This window comes from Oncorhynchus tshawytscha, linkage group LG21 (genome assembly GCF_018296145.1).
Source record: "Oncorhynchus tshawytscha isolate Ot180627B linkage group LG21, Otsh_v2.0, whole genome shotgun sequence".
Classification (NCBI taxonomy): domain Eukaryota; kingdom Metazoa; phylum Chordata; class Actinopteri; order Salmoniformes; family Salmonidae; genus Oncorhynchus; species Oncorhynchus tshawytscha.
In genome coordinates, this window is record NC_056449.1 from 3,462,643 (window position 1) to 3,488,889 (window position 26,247).

General features: G+C 42.6%; 1 protein-coding gene across 3 annotated transcripts in view; it reads right to left on the minus strand.

Annotated features, from left to right (window-relative positions):
• The window catches only part of LOC112220729 (protein FAM13B), an 84,811-nt gene that overhangs the window by 46,384 nt on the left and 12,180 nt on the right, over positions 1-26,247 (minus strand). For all 3 annotated transcript variants that reach the window (XM_024382585.2, XM_024382584.2, XM_024382586.2), the window contains exons 2-6: positions 19,114-19,275; positions 18,214-18,394; positions 15,492-15,704; positions 15,068-15,245; positions 14,292-14,433 (exon numbers count right to left, since the gene is read on the minus strand). In XM_024382585.2, coding sequence (XP_024238353.1) covers positions 14,292-14,433; positions 15,068-15,245; positions 15,492-15,704; positions 18,214-18,364 — 684 coding nt within the window. In that variant the 5' untranslated portion in view covers positions 18,365-18,394; positions 19,114-19,275. The remainder of the gene's footprint in view (positions 1-14,291; positions 14,434-15,067; positions 15,246-15,491; positions 15,705-18,213; positions 18,395-19,113; positions 19,276-26,247) is intronic.

The window sequence follows — 26,247 nt, forward strand, 5'->3', positions numbered from 1 at the left end:
AGTACCAAGCAGGGAGCTCAAGAGGTGGAAAACATTGTTTCACAGTCACCTGTTACTATGAATAGGACACCTCAGAGTTTCTGACTAGTGAATGTGATTTCTAATATCCTAGGCTGTCAGGTAAATCCATTTGAATTCAATCACTATTTGACAGCATCCCTTTTGATTTAAACAAAACTTTCCAGACATTTTTGCCCATGGAAGTGGTCAGAGTGCCAAGACATTCACAGGAAATGATAAAAGGTTAAGTTTGAAATAATTTAAAACGCTTACAAAAAACAGAGTTGTCAAACTATTTTGTAAAATCACATATAAGCTACAACCACATATTCACATTTTGTAACTTAGACCCTACTTTACATCGGAGGTTTCTGTGTTGTACCCGCCATCAGTTGAGACAACATGCTCTTAAATACAGTGTAGGTGTACTTTCAAAATCATAGAAATTAGAGCCGGGATGATACCAGTAATGCAATATTCGTTCCATGGAAAAAATGAAAACAAAGCAGATCTAACTATTAGGTCCTTTAAAAACCAGCTGTCTGTAAAATATTGTGTGCTATTGCATGGAAAATAAACAAATGTGACTCTGCAATGACCACATAATGATGTTTGTTTACAACATTAGGGCTTTTTTTTGTGAAATCCGCCTCGTTTTTTTTTTTTTGCCGCGTTAGTAACGAATATCACAATACCGTTATCGTCCCTGCCCGAATAGAAATAGAATGGACTGATCCCTTCAGACCACTGCCACTTAGCTGATACACCATTGAAATTGAAATGTTCAATTCTAATTACTACCACAAAAGATGGCTGCCGGTCAATTTAATTAGACATGTCTATTCTATAGACAGTATTCATCCCTCATGTTGTGTTACAACCCGAAATCTAATTGGATTCAATATTTCCCCTCACCCATCTACACACAATACCCCATAATGAAAGTGAAAGCATGTTCTTAGAAATCTTTGCAAATGTATTGAAAATTAAATACAGAAATCTCATTTGCATAAGTATCCACACCTCTGAATCAATACTTAGTAGATGCACCTTTGGCGGCGAATACAGATTTGTGTCTTGGGTAGGTCTATCAGCTTTACACATTTGGATTTTCTCCCATTCTCCCTTGCGGATTTCCTCAAGCTTTGTTAAGTTAGATCGGCAGTGCACAGAATTCTTCAAGTCTTTCCACAGATTTTCAATGGAATTCAAGTCTGGGTGACTTCCACACTCTTTTTCTGAAGCCATTCCAGAATTTCATTGGCTTTATGCTTGGGGGCCATTATCCTGTTGGAACGTAAATCTTCACCCTCATTCTAAGGTCGTTTGCACTCTGAAACAGATTCTTATCAAGGATTTGCATGCGCTTGGCTACATTCCCTGTTCCCTCTATCCTTACTAGTCTACCAGTCCCTGCCCATGGAAAGCATCTCCATAGTATAATGCTGCCACCAGCATGCTTCACAGTGGACAAAGACATAGTGCTTTTCATTCAGGCCAAAGAGTTCAACTTTTGTCTCATCAGACCACTGAATATTTTTGCCTTATGCGCTCAGTCTATCACATGCCTTTTTGCAAACACCAGGCGTTCTGTCATGTGCCTTGTTCTTAGGAGAAGCTTTTGTCTGGCCACCCAGATTGGTGAGGTGCTGTACAGACTATTGTCCTTCTGACAGGTTCTCCCATCTCAGCCAAGGAACTCTGTAGTTCTGTCAGTGGTCAATGGGTTCTTGTTCACCTCGCCAACCAAGGTCCTTCTTGCCAGGTTTCTCAGTTTGATCGGACACCCAGCTCTAGGCAGAGTCTGGGAAGTTCCATATGTTTTCCATTTCCCAATGATGGAGATCACTGTGCTCTTGGAAACTTTCAACACTGTAGAAATTGTTTCATACCCTTCCCCAGATATGCCTCATCACAATTCTCTTTCAGATATCTACGGCAGTTCCTCAGACTTCATGGTATAGTTTCTGCTCTGACATGTACGGTCAACTATGGGACCTTATATAGACAGGTGTTTTTCTAAATATTGTCCAAACAATTGAATTGGCCACAGGTGTACTCCAATCAAGTTGTAGTACCATCAAGGATGATCAAAGGAAATTGAATGCACAGGAGCTCAATTTGGGGTGTCATAGCAAAGGGGTGTGAATACTTAGGTAATTGAGATATTTCTTTATTTTAAAAATTATACATTTTGTTTTCACTTTGTCTTTATGGGGTATTGTGTGTAGATGGTTGAGAATTGTTATAATTTAAATCCATTTAGAATTCAGTCTGTAAAAACAAAATGTGGAATAAGTCATGGAGGTATGAATACTTTATGACGTAACTGTACAGTGTTTATATGATTTCAATAGGGTTCCTATAGAGATGACAGTATAATCCCATTCAAACATTCTCTGATGTGTGGACCTCCATCTTTGTGGTACCATTTGAAAGTAGAAATGTCTATTTGATTCCCATTTTAGTACATTTATCAGCCAAAACATGACACCCACCCTGTATTCAAGAGCATGTGTCTCAACTGATGGCGGGCACAAGACAATAACTCCAGTTGTAAAATTGGGTCAAAGCTACGACATATGCAAATACGAAGAAAATAATTATCATTTACTGTATAAAAAATAAAAAAAATCGAATAAAATTATCTAGAAATTACCAAAGTTTGACAACCCTGTTTGTAAGCTTTTCAATTACAGCAATCTCAAACGTTTATCTTTTCCAGTGATGAAGACATGGATGACTCCTGGTGTGGTGGTGTATACAAAATAGGTAAACACTGAGCACATTTCTCTCTTGAATGTTTTGGCATTCAGGTACAAAGAGAGAGAGAGAAAAAAAAACTGTCAGGGGAGGTTCTCTTCTGCACTGTTCAACTAATCCAGTAAAATGTGAAGTTGAGATGGAGTGTCACCTTGTTACCGTCCAAAAGCGAAAGTCGTATCACAGGCTCTTTCCATTTCCCCTGAAAACCAGATGCACACGGTTTCTTATGTCCCCGCTGAGGGTGGCTAAAGGATGAAATGTTTCAGAAAGAGGGCTCTGTGTGTTAGCCACTCAGCCCGAGCAAGTCTGCCCGCTCGCTAAGGACCAGTGGGTAGAGACCGCAATGTGAGGAACAAAAGGGCATAACCTTGGCTAGGGCTAGAGCAGGGGCTCCCAAACTTTTTCCACTCAGGGGCCCCTCACGTCTATTTCTATGGCACTGTTCATGACACAAACTGTTCACACACCTCTTGTTGGTGGAGAGAATTTTACAGGTTTAATGCGAATTTCCTGCAATTCTACACATTTTGTCATGGGGTTCAAAGTTTTTGCAGTTTTAAAGCAAATTTTCTTGCACTTCTATACATTTTTCCATGTCTAATGTGTATTCATGTGATATTTGAGTGACAAAAATATTACAACAATATCTATGGCCAAAAAATATACAAAAAAAAAGTTAGCTGACATGGGCTAGTTGATCTGGACATTTTTGACAAGATATAAATAGCTTTATGCAATGACTAACATGACAAGAGGAACTGATGATGCACGACCCAATTTTGAAATTGCACCTTGTGCATTCATTGTTTTATTTTGTTTAGACTACTGCAATGCTCTACTTTCCAGCTACCTGGTTAGAGCACTAAATTAACTTCAGTTAGTGCTAAACACAGCTGCTAGAATCTTGACTAGAACCAAAAAAATATTACTCCAGTGCTAGCCTCTCTACACTGGCTTTCTGTTAAGGCTAGGGCTGATTTCAAGGTTTTACTGCTGACCTACAAAGCATTGCATGGGCTTGCTCCTATCTTTCTGATTTGGTCCTGCCATACATACCTACACGTACGCTACGGTCACAAAGACGCAGGCCTTACTGTCCCTAGAATTTCTAAGCAAACAGCTGGAGGCGGGGCTTTCTCCAATAGAGCTCCATTTTTATGGAATAGTCTGCCTATCCTATCCATGTGAGAGATGCAGACTTAGTCTCAACCTCTAAGTCTTTATTGAAGACTCATCTCTTCAGTAGGTCTTATGATTGAGTGTAGTCTGGCCCAGGGGTGTGAAGGTGAATGGAAAGGCACTGGAGCGTATACTTGAGTGGGTTGAGTCTCTGACGTGATCTTCCTGCCCGGGTTGGCCCCTCGGGTTCGTGCTGTGGGGGAGATCTTCGTGGGCTATACTCGGCCTGGTCTCAGGGCAGTAAGTTGGTGGTTGAAGATATCCCTCTAGTGGTGTGAGGGCTGTGCTTTGGCAAAGTGTGTGGGGGTTATATCCTGCTTGGTTGGCCATGTCCAGGGGTATATTCGGACAGGGCCACAGTGTCTCCCGACCCCTCCTCTCTCAGCCGTCAATAATTATGCTGCAATAGTTTGTGTCGGGGGCTAGGGTCAGTCTTATATCTGGAGTGTTTCTCCTGTCTTATCCTGTGTGAATTTAAGTACACTCCCTCTAATCCTCTCTTTCTCTTCTCTCGGAGGACCTGAGCCCTAGGACCATGCCTGAAGACTACCTGGCCTGGTGACTTCTTGCTGTCCCCAGTCTACCTGGTCGGTCCACAACAATGCTTAAACCACTGAGGTCTGGGAAAAATAAAGACAATTCGATTTTTGGTTGCAGCTACCCTTTAATGCAAGTGCACACCAGCATGAGACCGTTGTTTGGTTAGCAATGTTTCTTTAGCGCTCATGTGATTGCAGTGTTTGCATCAATCCAGTGGCCAATTGTGTTGCAAATGATCATTTCATTATGCCAGGCATAGGCTACTTTGTAGTTAACATTTAATTGAGAAGGTTTTTGGAAAAGCCTTTCCAACTATACTAGAAGGTTATGAATAGCATCATCGCTAAAGGCTACACAAAGTGGTGCATTTCTGTGCCGTTTCAGAAAGTTGCAGGAAAATACTAATCATTTTGTTGAGGTCTTATGATTAACTTGGGCAAATTCATGATCTTTCTAATGAATTCACAATACATTTAGTTGATTTCCTACTAAGTTTTAATTTCTGGATTCCGTGATTCCGTCTGCAGCGCTGACTTTATAGGGCACCCACAGGTGCCATATGCCTTGCCTGTCATTTTTATTTATTTTTAAAGCCCGATCCCAGGCTAAAGTAGAGCAGCTTCATCAGAATGGGCCAGGGAAAGGTATCTTATGTAGAACAGGCCTGGAGGGAGACGATGGGTAACGGCAATGTCCCCATCACAACCAGCCACTCCAGCAGCAGAGTAGGGAGAAGCTGAGGAGAGAAGCTGGTAGGGAACCTGAGATTTATGCCTGGATTAATTACCAGGGACCCTTGTGAGCTGTCAAGTGCTCCTCCGCTACCCTGGCTCAACTCCAACTGGGTTGCTGTTTCCTTCTCCAATTAGCTGCCTACCTTCATCACTTCCTCTCCTACTCCACAGCAGTACAACACTGAACCTCATCGACCCTGCAGAGCTTCCTCAGAATAGGAGGACCCTGCCTTATTCAGATGAATGTCACTGTGCAACAGGATGACCTTTCCTAGAAACACAGCTCAGTCCCTCGCAGTTATGACTAGCCCAACCTTGCCTCAAGGCTATACTACTCCAGATTAAATGCAGTGAAACTGAAGGCAAGGAAGCACTTCCCCCCACTCCCTATGGTCTCTGGCCAGGCAGGATGGAATAGGCACTGCTGGCTGCCTGACTGTGCGGTGTGAGTGACTTAGCCTGGAGAGTCAGTCTTAACAGTCCTTGAGGTCCGTTGGGAAACCCAGACGTCCCCGGAGATGGCCGCAGGTGTCGATTCCACAGCTACGTCACCATGGTTATGTAAACACAGCGGTTACACATTATTTCTTCATACAGAACAGAAAGCCATTCCTGAACAGCATTTCCCTGAACTATTTGGTCACAAAACAGAGGGAGAAGAGTGTCATTTGGAAGGAATGCGGCTTATCAGTCAGTTTCCTGTGTAAGAGTGACTTCCTCTGGAACGCAAATATGCGGCCGCAATCGAGGATTAGGTCCAGATTTGAGAGGGTGCAGCAGCACATCTGCCTAACGCTGATCTGAAGACTGCTGTGTATGTGTGTGTGTGTGTGCGCGCGCGCGCGCGTGTACCTACGTACGTACGCACGCATGCACGCATGTGTCGGGGAGCCATTGCTACTTCATAAAGGCAGGCAGGTGTAATTCAGAAGCCATTTCTCAGGCTCAGGACCATGACTGAACACTTGCTACTGACACACATCTTGGCATCTCCATGGGAGTAGAAGGCTATTATAAAAAAGGCATGCAGACAACAAAGGGAACTTCAACTCCACCCCAAAGCCTCTTTACTTTCTCTATTCTCTCAAAAGTTGTTTTTGGCTTGGGGCGGAAAAACTATCCCCAACAATTGACTGCTTTGAATAAACAACACTGCAGTAATTCCATAATCTCCATTACTTAATCTCAATTTTTTTCCATGGCAGTACCAGAGTGGCTGGAATAATGTTAAAACTCTACTTCCTCATTACGGAAATTCAAATGAACATATTTTCAGTCAACACATGCATGGCGGAATGGAGTTAATTATTATGTTAGGTAATAACAACCAAAGACCATTATACCTTGACGTACGGGCTCCCTACCTCCACAAGCATTCAGCCTTTAACCCATGCAGCAGGGTGAGTGAGGTTTTACAGTACATTCGGAGAGTATTCAGACCCCTTTCCACATTGTTAAGTTACAGCCTTATTCTAAATAGTATTAAATCATTTCCCCCCCCCTCAATCTACACACAATACCCCATAATGACAAAGCAAGAACAGGTTTGAAAATGTTTGCTAATTTATAACAAAAAAAAATGTATCACAAGAATTCAGACCCTTAACTCAGTACATTTAAGTACAGGCTCTGGCTGGGCCACTCAGACATTCAGAATTGTCCTGATCCACTCCTGAGTTGTCTTGGCTGTGTGGTTAGGGTCGTTGTCCTGTTGGAAGGTAAACCGTCGCCCGTCTCAGGTCCTGAGCTCTCTGGAGCAGGTTTTTAATCAAGGATCTCTCTGTACTTTGCTCCGTTCATCTTTCCCTCGATCCTGACTAGTCTCCCAGTGCCTGCCGCTGAAAAACATCCCGACAGTATGATGCTGCCACCACAATGCTTCACCATAGGGATGGTGCCAGGTTTCTTCCAGACGTGACACTCGAAATTCTGGCCAAAGAGTTCAATCTTGGTTTCATCAGACCAGAGAATCTTGTTTCTCAGGCTGAGAGTTTGTTAGTGGTGCCAGGCCACTAACAAAAAGGCCTGATTGGTGGAGTGCTGTAGAGCGTTGTCCTTCTGGATGATACTCCCATCGCCACAGAGGAACTCTGGAGCTATGTCAGAGTGACCATCGGGTTCTTGGTCAGCTCCCTGACCAAGGCCCTTCACCCCCGAATGCTCAGTGTGGCGGGGCAGCCAGGTCTAGGAAGTCTTGGTGGTTCCAAACTTCTTCCATTTAAGAATGATGGCGGCCACTGTGTTCTTGGGGGAAATTTAATGCTACAGAAATGTTTTGGTACCCTTCCTTAGATCTGTGCCGACACAATCCTGTCTCGGAAAATTATTTCGATCTCATGGCTTGCACAGTCAACTGTGAGACTAATATATATATATATATATATATATATATATATATATAACACACACACACCACACATGCAAAAATGTCTATAAACATTAACATTAACTTTGTCATTATGGTGTATTGTGTATAGATTGATGAGGGAAAAATGTATACATTTTAGAATGAGGCTGCAATGTTGTAACATTTTAGAATGAGGCTGTAACAAATTGTGGAAAAAGGGAAGGGGTCTGAATACTTCAATGCTCTGCACTCTTGGGTAAATAAATGAAACTAGCTAGAGAAATCCTTTTGAGTGTGAACTATATAACTGTACTGTATTATATGGACCAGAATTACGCACATTATTCAAACCATGATAAAGCAGGGAGAAAACATGCGATTCTGTTGCAGAGTTACAAGTATCAAATTCATTTGAAATCTATTTTTGTATAGTTAGTAGGCTGACGCATATACAGCACCAGTTAAGACTCTGGACACACTTACTCATTCCTTTATCTTTACTATGTTCTACATTGTAGAATAATAGTGAATGACATCAAAACTATGAAATAAAATAAAGATTCATGTAGTAAAAAAAGAAAGAAAGAAGAGTTGAATCAAAATGTATTTCATATTTGAAATTCTTCAAAATAGCCACCCTTTACCTTGATGACACTCTTGGAATTCCCTCAACCAGCTTAACAAGGTAATCATCTGGAATGCATTTCAATTAACAGGTGTACCTTAAGTGAATTTGTGGAATTTCTTTCCTTCTAAATGCGTTTGAGCCAATCAGTTTGTTGTGTGACAAGGTAGGGGCTGACAAGGTAAAAGATCAGTCCATCATTACCTTAAGACAAGGTCAGTCAATCCAGAACATTTTAAGAACTTGTAAAGTTTCTTCAAGTGCAGTCGCAAAAACCATCAAGCGCTATGATGAAACTGGCTCTCATGAGGGCCAATGCAGAAAAGGAAGACCCAGAGTTATCCTCTGCAGCAGAGCTAAGGTCATTAGAGTTACCAGTCAAAATAAATGCTTCAGTAAAAGTAACAGACATCAACTGTTCAGAGGAGACTGCCTGAATCAGGCCTTCATGGTCAGATTACTGCAAAGAAACCACTACTAAAAGAACACCAATAAGAAGAGGCTTGGCTGGGCCAAGAAACACAAGCAATGGGCATTAGACCGGTGGAAATCTGACCTTTGGTCTGATGAGTCAAATTTGTGAGACGCAGAGTATTTGAACGGATGATCTCTGCATGTGTGGTTCCCACCGTGAAGCATGGAGGTGGTGTTGTGATGGTGCTTTGCTGGTGACACCGTTGTGATTTATTTAGAATTCAAGGGACACTTAACCAGCATGGCTAACACATTCTGCAGCGATACGCCATCCCATCTGGTTTGCACGGGTTGGACAATTTGTATTTCAACAGGACAATGACCCAACATCTCCAGACTGTGTAAGGGCTATTTGACCAAGGAGGAGAGTGAAGGAGTGCTGCATCAGATGACCTGGCCTCCACAATCACCCGACCTCAACCCAATTGACATGGTTTGGGATGAGTTGGACCACAGAGTGAAGTAAAAACAGCCAAGTGCTCAGCATATGTGGGAAATCTTTCAAGACTGTTGGAAAAGCATTCCAAATGAAGCTGGTTGAGAGAATGCCAATAGTGTGCAAAGCTGTCAAGACAAAGGGTGGCTACTTTGAAGAATCTAAAACACAGTTGAAGTCGGAAGTGTACATACACCTTACATACGCCAAATAAAAAGTTTCACAATTCCTGACACTTAATCCTAGTAAAAATTCCCTGTCTTAGGTCAGTTATGATCATCACTTTATTTTAAGAATGTGACATGTCAGAATAATAGTAGAGTGCATTATTTATTTCAGCTTTTATTTATTTCATCACATTTCCAGTGGGTCAGAAGTTTACATGCACTCAATTAGTATTTGGTAGCATTGCCTTTGTATTGTTTAACTTGGGTCAAACGTATTTGGTAGCCTTCCACAAGCTTCCCACAATAAGTTGGGTGAATTTTGGCCCATTCCTCCTGACAGAGCTGGTGTAACTGAGTCAGGTTTGTAGGCCTCCTTGCTTGCAAACACTTCTCAGTTCTGCCCACAAATCTTCTATGGGATTGAGGTCAGGGCTTTGTGATGGCCACTCCAATACCTTGACTTTGTTGTCCTTAAGCTATTTTGCCACAACTTTGGAAGTATGCTTGAGGTCATTGTCCATTTGGAAGACCCATTTGTGACCAAGCTTTAACTTCCTGACTGATGTCTTGAGATGTTTCAATACATCCATAATTGTCCTACCTCATGATGCCATCTATTTTGTGAAGTGCACCAGTCCCTCCTGCAGCAAAGCACCCCCCCCCCAACATGATGCTGCTACCCCCGTGCTTCACGGTTGGGATGGTGTTCGTCAGATTGCAAGCATCCCCCTTTTTCCTCCAAACATAACGATGGTCATTATGGCCAAACAGTTCCATTTTTGTTTCATCAGACCATTTCTCCAAAAATGTACGATCTTTGTCCCCATGTGCAGTTGCAAACCGTAGTCTGGCTTTTTTATGGCGGTTTTAGAGCAGTTGCTTCTTCCTTGCTGAGCTGCCTTTCAGGTTATGTCGATATAGGACTCGTTTTACTGTGGATAGATACTTTTGTACCCATTTCCTCCAGCATCTTGACACGGTCCTTTGCTGTTGTTTTCAGATTGATTTGCACTTCGCACCAAAGTGCGTTCATCTCTAGGAGACAGAACGCGTCTCCTTCCTGAGTGGTATGATGGCTGCGTGGTCCCATGGTGTTTATACGGCCTAGTTTAACCGGCCTAGTGGTTAGAGCGTTGGACTAGTAACCGGAAGGTTGCAAGTTCAAACCACCGAGCAATAATTTTTCTGAGGTCTTAGCTGATTTATTTTAATTTTCCCATGATGTCAAGCAAAGAGGTGCCAAGTTTGAAGGTAGGCCTTGAAATACATCCACAGGTACACCTCCAATTGACTCAAATGTCAATTAGCCTATCAGAAGCTTCTAAAGCCAGGACATAATTTTCTGGAATTTTCCAAGCTGTTTAAAAGGCACAGTCAACTTAGTGTATGTAAACTTCTGACCCAATGGAATTGTGATACAGTTAATTATAAGTGAAATAATCTGTCTGTAAACAATTGTTGGAAAAATTACTTGTGTCATGCACAAAGTAGATGTTCTAACAGACTTGCCAAAACTATAATTTTGGAGTAATGACTCCAACCTAAGCGTATGTAAACTTCCGACTTAAACTGTATATTTGATTTGTTTAACACTTTTGGTTACTACATGATTCCATGTGTTATTTCATAGATTTGATGTCTTCACTATTCAATTCTACAATGTAGAAAACAGTAAAAAATAAATTAAACCCTTAAATGATTAGGCGTGTCCAAATTTGACTGGTACTGTATAACTTTCATAATATTTCCCTTAATGTTATTAGCCTACCTCCTCTCTCACGATTGTTGCTTCATTCCTTCCTCGCTTTCAACAGGTAAATGAAACAAGTTTTGTTGCCTTTATTTTCATCATTCTAATGACATCCTTGAATAATGTAGGACTAGATTCAGAAGGCTTTCACTTCTCTTCACAAATATTGAATGGTTATGGGTCTGAATAAATAACTGCTATAGCCTACCGCCATCGCGCGTTCGCTCTTCTTTCAAACTACCTGTAAGTTCTATTGGCTGCTGTATATAACATTTAGTAAACAAGAGCTTGCGTCCCTCTTCGAATAGTCTATTGGTATGAGAAATGCTAAAAAGAAATCACATCCAGCAAACTATTCTAGTCTAGCTTTTCCTGCATGGGACTCCAAGAGCTAAGGAGTGCTTTTTAAGGGGAGAGGCCAGCGGAGCACCGGTGTTTGCATATTGCACAAGACACAGAGGCTATAAGTTAGAAGCTTATTATGCATAACCCATCATTAACTAGCTACATATAAGGCTAACACTGCATTGAAATGAATTACCTGAAAGAGGTAGGCTAGGACATCTATATATAGGACTATATATTAATCAGGATTATCACTGATTTAAAGCATTGATATTGGAGTGAAAAGTTTTTTTTTTTTTTTACCTGCAGCTGCAATTTAATAAAATAATCCTTACAATTAAAAAATAAGGTGACCCCCGAAAGCCAGATGGAGATGGGTAAATTAGACGCGAATTCTGTCTTTATAGTACTGTAGCATAGACGAGGCTGCAGCAAATTCATGCCTCCAGGTCACAAGAAAAAAAAGTTACGAGGTACAGTAGGTCTACAGGCACTGTGAACTGCGCGCCATACTGAGATGGGCGGTCTGTCCCCACCCTGAGCGTTGATTCATCATGCAGAGGCAGTAGAGATGCCAGATTTAGATATTGCATATAATTTAACAGTTCCATTTTACGCCATGCTGTTCATATAATGTATTACAATTTACTGGTTTCAAGCAGTTACAGTGCCTTGCGAAAGTATTCGGCCCCCTTGAACTTTGCGACCTTTTGCCACATTTCAGGCTTCAAACAAAGATATAAAACTGTATTTTTTTGTGAAGAATCAACAACAAGTGGGACACAATCATGAAGTGGAACGACATTTATTGGATATTTCAAACTTTTTTAACAAATCAAAAACTGAAAAATTGGGCGTGCAAAATTATTCAGCCCCCTTAAGTTAATACTTTGTAGCGATTTGCTGCGATTACAGCTGTAAGTCGCTTGGGGTATGTCTCTATCAGTTTTGCACATCGAGAGACTGAAATTTTTTCCCATTCCTCCTTGCAAAACAGCTCGAGCTCAGTGAGGTTGGATGGAGAGCATTTGTGAACAGCAGTTTTCAGTTCTTTCCACAGATTCTCGATTGGATTCAGGTCTGGACTTTGACTTGGCCATTCTAACACCTGGATATGTTTATTTTTGAACCATTCCATTGTAGATTTTGCTTTATGTTTTGGATCATTGTCTTGTTGGAAGACAAATCTCCGTCCCAGTCTCAGGTCTTTTGCAGACTCCATCAGGTTTTCTTCCAGAATGGTCCTGTATTTGGCTCCATCCATCTTCCCATCAATTTTAACCATCTTCCCTGTCCCTGCTGAAGAAAAGCAGGCCCAAACCATGATGCTGCCACCACCACCATGTTTGACAGTGGGGATGGTGTGTTCAGAGTGATGAGCTGTGTTGCTTTTACGCCAAACGTAACGTTTTGCATTGTTGCCAAAAAGTTCAATTTTGGTTTCATCTGACCAGAGCACCTTCTTCCACATGTTTGGTGTGTCTCCCAGGTGGCTTGTGGCAAACTTTAAACGACACATTTTATGGATATCTTTAAGAAATGGCTTTCTTCTTGCCACTCTTCCATAAAGGCCAGATTTGTGCAATATACAACTGATTGTTGTCCAATGGACAGAGTCTCCCACCTCAGCTGTAGATCTCTGCAGTTCATCCAGAGTGATCATGGGCCTCTTGGCTGCATCTCTGATCAGTCTTCTCCTTGTATGAGCTGAAAGTTTAGAGGGACGGCCAGGTCTTGGTAGATTTGCAGTGGTCTGATACTCCTTCCATTTCAGGAGCACAGTGCTCCTTGGGATGTCTAAAGCTTGGGAAATCTTTGTATCCAAATCCGGCTTTAAACTTCTTCACAACAGTATCTCGGACCTGCCTGGTGTGTTCCTTGTTCTTCATGGTGCTCTCTGCGCTTTTAACGGACCTCTGAGACTATCACAGTGCAGGTGCATTTATATGGAGACTTGATTACACACAGGTGGATTGTATTTATCATCATTAGTCATTTAGGTCAACATTGGATCATTCAGAGATCCTCACTGAACTTCTGGAGAGAGTTTGCTGCACTGAAAGTAAAGGGGCTGAATAATTTTGCATGCCCAATTTTTCAGTTTTTGATTTGTTTGAAATATCCAATAAATGTCGTTCCACTTCATGATTGTGTCCCACTTGTTGTTGATTCTTCAAAAAAATACAGTTTTATAGCTTTATGTTTGAAGCCTGAAATGTGGCAAAAGGTCGCAAAGTTCAAGGGGGCCGAATACTTTCGCAAGGCACTGTATTTATCCCGGGAAATCTCAATAATCGGTTTCCCACGATTCAACCCTACATGCTAGACATGCTGCCCCAAAAGAGGGATTGAATGTTAGCAAAAATCAGTTTTGTAGATCAGCAGCATGTTTCTCCGCTACATCGTAATGTTGGGTCAGCAGAGTACAGCAGCAACTGATTCGGGAGGCTAATACAGTACCTAGCTAGATAGCCTTTGGTGGAAGCACAAAGCATTATGTGTGTAGACAATGTAGCTGGTTGGTTAGCAGCATCCCATTTGTTTTATATGAAATGTGACTGGCTCAGCTAGCATTCAAGCACATTGACAATCTTGAGAGATACTGCTTGTTGAAGTATAAAACTCCTTTGCTAGATATAAAATGGCACGACTAAGATTTCTTCACCAAAAAAAAAAAAATTGACAGAGTTATTGTTTTAGCTTAGATGAATTCAGACTGTTTAGAGGCAGAAATTGGGTTCGGCAGATGTAACCTAGGTAATATTATTAAAATGTTATGACAACACGTTGTGGCCAAACTACTTCTGATCTATCCCAATACTGTTTGCGAAATACGAGATAGATCAGCGCAGGCAGAATCAACACGCTGACGCAAGACAATGGCCCAGAATAGAACAGCTCTAGAGGGGAGAATAGGAGTGTCCTTACCTGTTCATTGATGGAGCTGTAGTCGGTGGTGGAAACGTCATCATCCTCCGAGTCAAAGAACTCCTCCTGATTCTCCAGCAGCTCCGCCAGAATGCGGCTAACTGACTCCTGCTCCTTCAGATCCTCCACGTCCGTGTCTAAACTAAGGTTTGAAGATATGACCTCAGATCAGCTGTTATCATAAAACACACATCTGTGTCGGAACTACAATATACAGACAAGAAACAACCTTAGATCAGCTTTATCACTACCATCCCACCTTACAATAAAGTCACTCATTGCATAGTTAAGTTTAACTTTAGTTTGAGTAATCTGACTCCACATCAGATGACTAAGAACTGGTGCTAGTAAGTACACAAAGATTTTTAAATTCATATTCAATAATTAGACTCTGGCATTGACAGAACAGCTGTTCTCTCCCTTAAGTCAACAGAACACGGCTGTTTTCAGAGCATTGGCCACAGACACTCTCGTCTAGAACATTCTCTTACTATTATTACGCAAAGCAACCCCTCACGTGGCTTCATACATGTCTAAGCTTGATCACCAGGGTGTGTTATGTATTTCATGATATAAATGAACATGTTACCAAATATAATTTTTGTTCTATAAGCACTTATACAGCACCATCTCCTGTGAGAATTCCAGCAACGTGAGATTGCCATTATGCAGGTATGTACACGTAAAACAAAAGTGAACGCCAAGTAAAAGTACTAAAGGCCTGTGGAGGTATGGGTGTATGGATAGACAAGGTGCTGTGTTGTCGTTGGCCTTACTGGAAGATGTCTGGTCCGAATACCGCGGCGAGGGCGCCGACGCTCCAGCTTTCCTCCTGGAGCGAGGCTACGCTGGACAGGAAGCGGCACAGGAAGCGCAGCAGGCTGTAGTTAACCTGAGGCAGCTGCTGGAGGAAGTACTTCATGTTGCGGGCGAGCTCTTCCTCGCTGCTGTAGTCTGGACAACACACAACAGGGGATTGGAGATGGTGCCAAGGGAAAGAAAGTACTAAGAGAGTCAGATGAGAGAGAGAAAATGGAAAAAGATGGAGAAGGATGATGAAGAGAGAAGGAATTATGCGTAGCGCCTGTATAGGGGGTACAGGTCAGACAAACAGAAACCGAGGAGGAGGATGAAGAGGTAGAAGACTGAAGAGGAGGAGAATAATAATGATGAAAATGAGGATGACTAAGATGAGCTTACCTTGGTAGAGCTGCAGGATGTGGGACTGCATGCCTGCAGGGATGATGGGCTCTGGGAGCTCCTGCAGGAAGAGACGCAGCAGGCTGACGGCAGAGGCCAGGTCAGCCTCCTTCTCCAGGTCCACCTCCTCCCCAGAGTCATAGCGCTGCCGCAGCCACTCCACCCGCTCCGCGTTACCATTGACTAGGAACAGCCCCTCCAAATCCAGACGCCCTGAGAGCAACAGAGACAAAGAGGACCGCAGTCAATCACTTGCTCTGTCTGCTAAACAGTTATATATGAATGACTCCTGTCTGTGAGCATATCCACGAGGACTGGGAGTACAGCTTTCACTTAGGGTAGAATGGCTACATTAATTTCTCAAACAGATTCCACACTGATTTTAGTACATTAATAAACCGATCAAGTTGAAGGCCTAATTTCTCAAATGGGTACAATTTGACCATTTCCCAGATTTGTTCAGTTGTACTATAATTTGTGCAGTTGTACTAACAGCTCAATCACAGGGCATATTACATGTAAGGGAGGAAGGAATGTTATTTTACCCACAATAGATTTGGTAAACGCAACCAAAAATGGAATTGCCATGGAAACACGTGGGGGGGAAGGGTCATGGGTGAAAAGTCTCATTGCCCCTCAGCAAAATTAGCCTACATTTAGGCTATTGTTTATTTCACACTAGGTTGAGGTAAAAATCAGAACATAATGCTTGTATGGATGTCAACCCCAACACATGCTCACGACTGACTACCACCACCCATTTCTGTATGCTAGCTATACTAACCAGCTTATACGAATGTGAGTTTGCATTTAGCGGTCACTTCTAAACCTGAAAAGGGACAACTTATAAATGTTGTGCATTTAAAACAGCCAAATATCCAAATCGGATATACAAGTAAACATATTGTGGGCCTGTTACAATACATAAAATCATGACAGATGAGGAATATCCACTGTGTTAGATCAGATTTGTTGAATGTGCGCCAATCTGGTCTGTATTCCATTGACTTCTTTACCACGTCTATCCCATTCAATGTGCGTTGGTTGGTCGTGCAAGTGGCTTCCTGTTTCAAGATGCAGCGGTGGCGGGGGGTGATACTATACACAAGGAAGTCTCCCAACCAGGAAGAAGAGCACACCATTTGTTCAAAGTTTGAGCTGCCTGGTTATGGAAAACAGTGGGTGGGCGGTAGCTGTAAGGCAGAACACCCTGGTATGTGCCATGGACCCCCCCTTCCCTCCATGCCCACCCTAACCCCACTGGGGCTACAGCAGCAGCTCGCTGGCCTGGGCCCCTGCTGCAGCTTACAGAGGTCTCATTAAATCACAATTATGGCATCCCGTTCTGAGTGCAAACAGACAGATCAAAAGTATTTTCAATGCCTGATTAACTTCTGGACTGCACAATTATCATTAATATGGCAGCAGGGGAATGAAAGGTGGTGTTTGTGGGGGGGAGTGTAGTGTATTACATAACCACCCAATGTCTGCTTGATGTCACATTCAGTTGACTGGAGATATACCTGGAGATAAATCAAGTTGAAACGAAGGAGGAAGTGAAAATCCCGGTCATTGAAATAAGAACTAAATAGATGTTTATGCCTCTGGAGTTGCAGCTTATGCCAGTTGGATTGACTAGCTCTTTTCCCCCCTGTACCAAAACTTTCAGTAGAAAGGAGTCTAAAATGTTACGCAATGGAGGAAGCACATCTTTTTGATCGCAGTGCATTTAGAGTTCAGCGTATCAAAGAGAGGATCTCTCCAAACAACATATTTGGTTTATCGTGATGCAACAAGTAATCTTGGTTGACTGAAACTGCTCGTCTTAAGCCACGCTAACTTGTTCAGCTTTTTAATTTGATTTAAACTAGGCAAGAACTAATTCTTACAATGACGGCCTACCCCGGCCAAACCTTAACCCGGACGACGCCGGGTCAGTTGTGCGCTGCCCTATGGGACTCCCAATCACGTCCGGTTGTGATACAGCCTGGAATCGAACCAGGGTCTGTAGTGACACCTCTAGCACTGAGATGCAGTGGCTTAGACTGGGTGGGAAAACTGTCTCAAGGGCCACGTCGGGATTTCTAAATTCACAAAGACTTATTTGTCAGTCAAAATCAAGTTGCAACCCAGAAAAAGTTATTTAAAAATATAGGTTGTACATAATTACCCCTCCCCCCCAACCCCCAAAAATATATTTTTACGTCCATGGGCCGTGGTTTGCACCCCCGTGGGCTAGGCTACATAGAACATGAACAGATTTTTACAAATTATAAAAACGCACACAATCATTTAATCTCTCTATACATCTATATCTATAAATAATCTCTGCTTTGATGTAGAACAAGTAGAAGCATCTCCAGTGGGGTTTCATACAAGAAGCTGAAATTATGACAGGTAAAAGGTCATCTCTCTCTAAAGTACCTGGAGGAGCTGTCAAAACAAGCCACAACTATATAAAGCAAGACAGTGGAAGAGTAATGGGATTTACTGAGCACGTAAAAAGATACTAAGGTAAATGTGATGTTCAAAGAGATGAATCATTTGCCAGAGAGAGAGTGCACGTGTGTATTTTTTAGGTCCCATTCATGCAGCTCTCCTGTGTCGCACTCAGTAGATGGGCACAAACTCTAAATAAGTTATTAGACAAGGTAGTGGCCTTCCGTTTGTTATCTAAGGAATACCTCTGCAGTTAGAAATGCAGTGCGTGTGTGCCACTCACCATGCTCCTCGATGTACTCTACGATGTGCCTGACCAGTAGGGGGACCTCCTGGCCTGGCTGGCCGCTCTGCTGCACCACATCTAGGGGAACCCCAAAAACCCTGGCTGGTGTCAGGGAGTCGTTGGGGGAAGGTGAGAGGCTCTTCCTCATCGCTTCCACAGCCGAGCTGTTTCCGAAGGTCTGGACACCCGCCAGAGCCAAACCACACAGAGGAGAGACAGATACACTGTCACAGGCTGTGCTCTCCATCCAATATACATATACAAACACACACACACACACACACACACACACACACACACAGGGCAGACGGTGGGGCAGGTCCCAGCATTATACAGATGAAATCTGACTAAATCTAATCGGGCCCGTCTGACCCTCCCTCCCTGCCTGTGCAGCTATCAGGCCCAGCTAGCTCGGAGCAAGAGGGTTATGTAAGTATAGTGAGAGTCAACTGCAAGTGTGTCTGACAGCCATCAGAACAGGCATGTTTACAATGCTAACAGGAGCAGGTGCCTGGGCTTGGAGCATTTGAGCACTAGCTACACTCCATTTCAGTGACAGACTTCAATGATCTGTGCCCTATTAGACAAACACACACTGACCAGGCTAGCGGACCTCTCTAAAGATCAGCTCTGCTACAGGTCAGCCAGGGGCATATTAGGCTGTGAAAACAAATACCAATCCATCCAGACACCAATTACTGACTGCAGTTTTAAAAATCACATGAGTGCGTTGTCGGTTATGTTGGGATGATTCACACTCCAAATGGCTTGCCATTTGTTATAGTAAACATGTTCAGGGCCAGCATATTACATCAATGTTAAATGTACAGAAATGGAAATGGATTAGATTTTTAGGCTGCAATTTGACCTGTGTGTTGTTTATGTTGCTGTACTCACCGTTTAGCACTTAAAACACCCAGTAGTTCACCTTATCTTCAGCACCACTCACTAGCAGTGAATCAAATGGTCATCTATGGCTGCTTCAGGCTATGGCAAAAGATGAGCCTGTAGTTCCTCATTGACAGACCGCGAATCCTGATCAGGACTTCAGTAGCTAAGCTGCAGGGGAGAAAGGAACAAAAGTGTTGGAAAGAAGTTGCTTAGGTTCTGAAACCACAAGGCCACAATGACCACTTAATTGCCAAGAGCTGATCCACATTAAAAACAGCAAAACATGCTTATTATAGGGCCTAACGAGTGGCGCAGTGGTCTAAGGCACTGCATTGCAGTTGCTAGCTGTGCCACTAGAGATTCTGCTTCGAGTCCAGGCTCTATCGCAACCGGCCGCGATCGGGAGACCAATGGGGCGGCGCACAATTGGCCCAGCATCGTCCGGGTTAAGGGAGGGTTTGGCCGGCAAGGGGTGTCCTTCTCCCATCGCGCTCTAGCGACTCCAGTGGGGGGCCGGGCGCATGCACATTGACACGGTTGCCAGGTGTGCAGTGCTTCCTCCGACATGTTGTGTGGCCGGCTTCCGGGTTAAGATGAAAATTGTGTCAAGAAGCAGTGCGGTTTCGGAGGATGTAACAGGAGTTCCAGCGATGAGACTAACTACCAATTGGATACCACGAAAATTGGGGAGAAAAGGGGTAAATGTAAAAAATACATGCTTATTATTACTGCACGTAGCCTAGTTCAAATTAAATGTAGTTCTACTAAACGCATTACATAATTTGGAAAAACAAATATTTTTCATCAGATATACAATAGTAGTCATGGGGCGGGGATCTATACAGTTACCCTCTGGATATTATTTGACAATATCGCAATATTATTTTTGCACTAGTTGGCTGTACCAAACCTGAAGTAATTCAAAGCTTATTGCCTCTCTTTTTAAGTTAGGGAGCCAATTTGTTTTTCAGCACTTTTATTTCCACGACGGATCAAAACTTGTTTTCTCGTGGCTTTCTTACATAACCAAAAGTATGTGGACACCTGCTCGAACATCTCATTCCAAAATCATGGCATTAATATGGAGTTGGTTCCCCTTTTGATGCTACAACAGCCTCCACTCTTCTGGGAAGGCTTTCCACTAGATATTGGAACATTGCTGCAGGGGACTTGCTTCCATTCAGCCACAAGAGTATTAGTAAGGTCAGGCACTGATGTTGGGTGATTTGGCCGGGCTCACAGTCGGCATTCAAATTCATCCCAAAGGTGCTCGATGGGACTGAGGTCAGGGTTCTGTGCAGGCCAGTCAAGTTCTTCCACACCGATCGGCATTGTCATGCTGAAACAGGAAAGGGCCTTCCCCAAACTGTTGCCACAAAGTCGGAGGCACAGAATCATCTAGAACATCATTGTATGCTGTACAGTTAAGATTTCCCTTCACTGGAACTAAGTGGCCTAGCTCCAACCATGAAAAACAGCCCAGACCATTATTCATCTTCTACCAAACTTTACAGTTGGCACTACGCAGTCGGGCAAGTAGCGTTCTCCTAGCATCCACCAAACCCAGATTAGTCCGTCGGGCTGCCATATGGTGAAATGTGATTCATCACTCCAGAGAACACGTTTCCACTACTCCAGAGTCCAATGGGGGCAAGCTTTACACCACTCCAGTCGCAGCTTGGCTTTGTGCATGGTGATCTTAGACTTGTGTGCGGCTGCTCGGCCATGGAAACCCATTTCATGAAGCCACAGGCAGTTTGGAACTCAGAAGTGAGTATTACAAAAGATGACTAACGATTGTTGCTCCTAGATGTTTCCACATCACAATAACAGTGCTTACAGTTGACTGGGGAAGCTCTAGCAGGGCGGACATTGGATGAAATGACTTGTTGGAAAGGTGGCATCCTATGACGGTGCCACATTGAAGGTCACTGAGCTCTTCAGTAAGTCCATTCTACTGCCAATGTTCATCTATGGAAATTGCGTGGCAGTGTGTTCCATTATATACGCCTGTCAGCAACGAATGTGGCTGAAATAGCCGAATCCAGTAATTTGAAGGGGTGTCCACATACACCACAGTCGTGGCCAAAAGTTGAGAATGACACAAATATTTCCAAAAAGTTTGCTGCTCCACTGTCTTTAGATATTTTTGTCAGATGTTACTATGGAATACTGAAGTATAATAAGTATAATTAATCATTTCATAAGTGTCAAAGGCTTTTATTGACAATTACATGAAGTTGATGCAAAGAGCCAATATTTGCAGTGTTGACCCTTCTTTTTCAAGACCTCTGCAATCCGCCCTGGCATGCTGTCACTGGGCCACATCCTGTCTGATGGCAGCCCATTCTTGCATAATCAATGCTTGGAGCTTGTCAGAATTTGTGGGGTTGTTTGTCCACCCGCCTCTTGAGAATTGACCACAAGTTCTCAATGGGATTAAGGTCTAGGGAGTTTCCTGGCCATGGACCCAAAAATCGATGTTGTTCCACAAGCCACTTAGTTATCACTTTTGCCTTATGGCAAGGTGCTCCATCATGCTGGAAAAGGTATTGTTCGTCACCAAACTGTTCCTGGATGGTTGGGAGAAGTTGCTCTCGGAGGATGTGTTGGTACCATTCTTGTTTTCTGGGGATTCAGTTCATTTGCATGGAAAAGAGGGACTTTGCAATTAATTGCAATTCATCTGATCACTTAATAACATTCTTGCGTATACGCAAATTGCCATCATACAAACTGAGGCAGTCGACTTTGTGAAAAATTTGTATTGTGTCATTCTCAACTTTTGGCCAAGACTGTACATAGAAAATTATGTTGAGCAATAAGTTTGGAACTTCGAAATGCAGTATAAAACTGCAATACATATCGGCCCCTAAATATCGTGATAATATATTGTGAGGTCCCTGGCAATTCCCAGCCCTATACAATACATGAAGGTATTCAAATGATCCCACAGAAAGCTTACAGTGTTGGCATGCTGGAGAATACCTTAATACAGACATTTCATCCAGAAGCTATCCACATGCATGTGGTGTGAGAGACATGACAGCTATGTTAGAGCCCAGTGGTGCAAGGATTCTTCCAAATTAGGCTAGTGTAAGCTAGATGGCAGAACTTGAAGCTGTGCTTACTGGCCTGTCATGGCCTCCCAAATGAGTCCACCAACTCAGGAATCATGAAGAAAAACAAAGTTGCGAAAACTAACCGGCTGCCAATGCCTGTTGGCTAAGTAAGGGAGTTGCCTTCTCAAGGGAGAGAGTGGGGTGTTAAAATATTAACAGACTAGGCTGTACTTATGAATGTAGCGTCGTTAAGTGCACTGTGCAGTAATGTCTTTATAAGACCGATCTATGAGGCATAAATTAGGCTAGCTTCACACTAAAAACAGTTCAATGCAGACGTTTTTTTATCCTGTTTGGGATAGGGGGCAGCATTTTCACTTATGGATGAAAAGCGTGCCCAGAGTAAACTGCCTCCTACTCAGTCCCAGATGCTAATATATGCATATTATTAGTAGTATTGGATAGAAAACACTGAAGTTTCTAAAACTGTTTGAATGATGTCTGTGAGTATAACAGAACTCATATGGCAGGCGAAAACCTGAGAAAAATCCAACCAGGAAGTGGGAAATCTGAGGTTTGTAGTTTTTCAAAGCTTGGCCTACCGAATACAGTGTCTATGGGGTCAAATTACACTTCAAGGCTTCCACTAGATGTCAACCGTCTTTAGAAACTTGTTTCAGGCTTCTACTATAAAGGAGGGGGGGAATGGGAGCTCTTTGAGTCAGTGGTCTGGCAGAGTGTCACAGACTTCTGATGCGCGATCACGAGAGAGGTAGCTCTCATTCTTTTGCTTTTCTACAGACAATGGAATTCTCCGGTTGGAACATTTTTGAAGTTTTAATGTTAAAAACATCCTAAAGATTGATTTCATACATCGTTTGACATGTTTCTACGAACTGTAAAGGAACTTTGACTGACTGGACCTTGTGCTCACGCCTCATGAAGATGGATTAATGGGCTGAACGCTCTAACAAGTGGCTATTTGGACATAAATGGACTATATGGAACAAATCAAACATTTATTGTCGAACTGGGATTCCATGGAAAGCATTCTGATGAAGATTAAAGGTAAGTGAATATTTATAATGCTATTTCTGACTTCTGTTGACTCCAACACAGCAGATATTTATTTGGCTGGATTGGGCCCTGAGCGCCGTACTCAGATTATGCTTTTTCTGTAAAGTTTTTTTGAAATCTGACACAGCAGCTGCATTAAGGAGAAAACTGCTGTTCACAAATGCTCTCCATCCAACCTCACTGAGCTCGAGCTGTTTTGCAAGGAGGAATGGGAAAAAATTTCAGTCTCTCGATGTGCAAAACTGATAGAGACATACCCCAAGCGACTTACAGCTGTAATCGCAGCAAAAGGTGGCGCTACAAAGTATTAACTTAAGGGGGCTGAATAATTTTGCACGCCCAATTTTTCCGTTTTTGATTTGTTAAAAAAGTTTGAAATATCCAATAACTGTCATTCCACTTCATGATTGTGTCCCACTTGTTGTTGATTCTTCACAAAAAAATACAGTTTTATATCTTTATGTTTGAAGCCTGAAATGTGGCAAAAGGTCGCAAAGTTCAAGGGGGCCGAATACTTTCGCAAGGCACTGTACATGTATTGTGTAACATGATGTCCTATGAGTGTCATCTGATGAAGATCAAAGGTTAGTGATTCATTTTATCTATATTTCTGCATTTTGTAACTCCTATCTTTGGCTGTAAAAATGGCTGTGTGTGTTTTTGTGACTTGTCTCTGACCTAACATAATCATATGTTGTGCTTTCGCTGTAAAGCCTTTTTGAAATCAGACACAATTGGTAGATTAACAAGAAGTTTCTTTAATTTGGTGTATTGGACTTGTTAATGTGTGAAAGTTACATATTCCAAAAAATATTTTTGAATTTCGTGTGCTGCCCTTTCAGCGGAATGTTTTCAAGGGGTGCCGCTAGCGGAACCCCTAGCCATAAGAAGTTTTTAACATCATAATTTCTGGGTAACAATTAAGTACCTTACTGTGATTAATTTAAAACAAAGTGGTCAAAAAGAAACAAAAATAGCCTATTAGCAAAGGTTTGGAACTCTTAGTCTTATTGAGAGCACTAATTTACCACCCGGTGATGTCACCAGGAAGGCCAAGACTCCATCCCACCAAAACAGGCTGAAATGTCAGGCTCTCTTTTCAAAAACCTCTTAGAGTAAAAAGGAATTATCAGCATTCAAAATTGTACAGTATTATTCCAACTGCATAGTGTGGAAATATATATAAAAAACACAGAAGAAAAAATTATGTATTCAGGTTGATGACTGCACTGGGCCTTTAAGAAACACAAATTAAGTCCCCACTCCCAGCTCGAGTCACACTGCTTCGTGGTGTGACGGTCATTCTCACCTTCCAAAGGGATGCGATTAGACATCATGCTACTATATTTTCCGTGTTCTGACCCAGGCTGCACAATACCTGTGCACACGCCCACCTAAAATCAGAGGATTGTTTCAAATTCATCTCACTATGAAAATGGAATTTCCTATCATGGAGTCAGTCCTTGCCACCCACCATGTTCTGCAACAAATGACCTACATTCAATATGAAAGTCATTTCTACAAGATGCCGATGAATCGCTTGCCCCTGGCCTCTTTTTGGTGGAAAACTCAAAAGAAACCCTCTTGTTCTGTACATGAAACTAGTGCAGCTCCTCAATTACTTTGCATGCCTCTTGACAAAGGGCTCTTTTGTGCTCATGAGAAGCCCTACTTCTACTGTCTTACCAACCACTTAATTTCACTGCCTTGTTGAGTGTCTGCATCACAAAATACCACACTATTCCCTGCATCACAAAATACCATACTATTCCCTATGTAGTGCACTTCTTTTGATCAGGGACTATAGGGTTGTGCACTATATAAGGTGCGCTTTGAGATGCACCCTGTCACCAGCCACTCAATGTGGTCTTTTTACAACATACCATTTCCAGTACAATCTCCAATAAGCATGGTCTTCTTAATCAGATTGCTTTGAATTAGTCGAGGGTCACATTCAGACTTGATATAATAGGAAGATGGGCACAACGGGTACAGAGCAAGGACAAAATGTTCCCAAATCCCCCTGTACTTGGCTTTCATGGACAGAATGGGCCAGTCTATCTTAATCCCACATATCATGCGTGACAATCTTTTCATCCACAATGTCAGCCATTGTTAGGGGAGGGAGAGGAGCCCAGACAGAACAATGAGGTGGTGCATTGTTCCTATCCGGTTCTGCATTTCATCTGCCAAGCCTAGCAGCAGTCCTCTCACTTGTGCTTTGCTTTTTCAACAATTAAATCACCACCAATGCTAATGACATATCTGCAATTGGAGGGGGGGAAAGCAATTTCCTAAATCGTTCCACTTAATCTGCATAAATCCTGGGAGTTTGAAAGGTTATGGTTATTGGAGAAGCTTGCATGACTCCATTGGGACTTGAGTTCCCTTACATTACTCTGAAAGAGAGGTCTGCGAAGGACTGATTTAACCAACCTCCCGCCTGCACCCCCCGGCTTACTGTCTGACTCCCACCCGCTACCGCAAGAACTGGTCCACAATGTTAATTTAGACATGTGAAGCAGCTCACTTGGCAGTAATGGTCACTGCCATTTTGTGCCCTATAGGCAATATTAAAATGTGCAAAAATAACCTACCGAATACAGTGGCAAGAAAAAGTGTGTGAACCCTTTGAAAATACCTGGATTTCTGAATAAATTGGTCATAACATTTGATTGTCTATTGTTGTGACCTACATGAAGATCCAAGCAGTTTGCTTAAACTAACAAACAATTATGTTTTCATGTCTTTATAGAACACACCGTGTAAACATTTACAGTGCAAGGTGGGGAAGGTATGTGAACCCTTGGATTTAATAACTGGTTGACCCTCTGGCAGCAATAACCTCAACCAAACGTTTTCCGTAGTTGCGGATCAGACCTGCACAATGGTCAGGAGGAATTTTGGACCATTCCTCTTTACAAAACTGCTTCAGTTCAGCAATATCCTTGGGATGTCTGGTGTAAACTGCTCTCTTGAGGTCATGCCACAGCAACTCAAA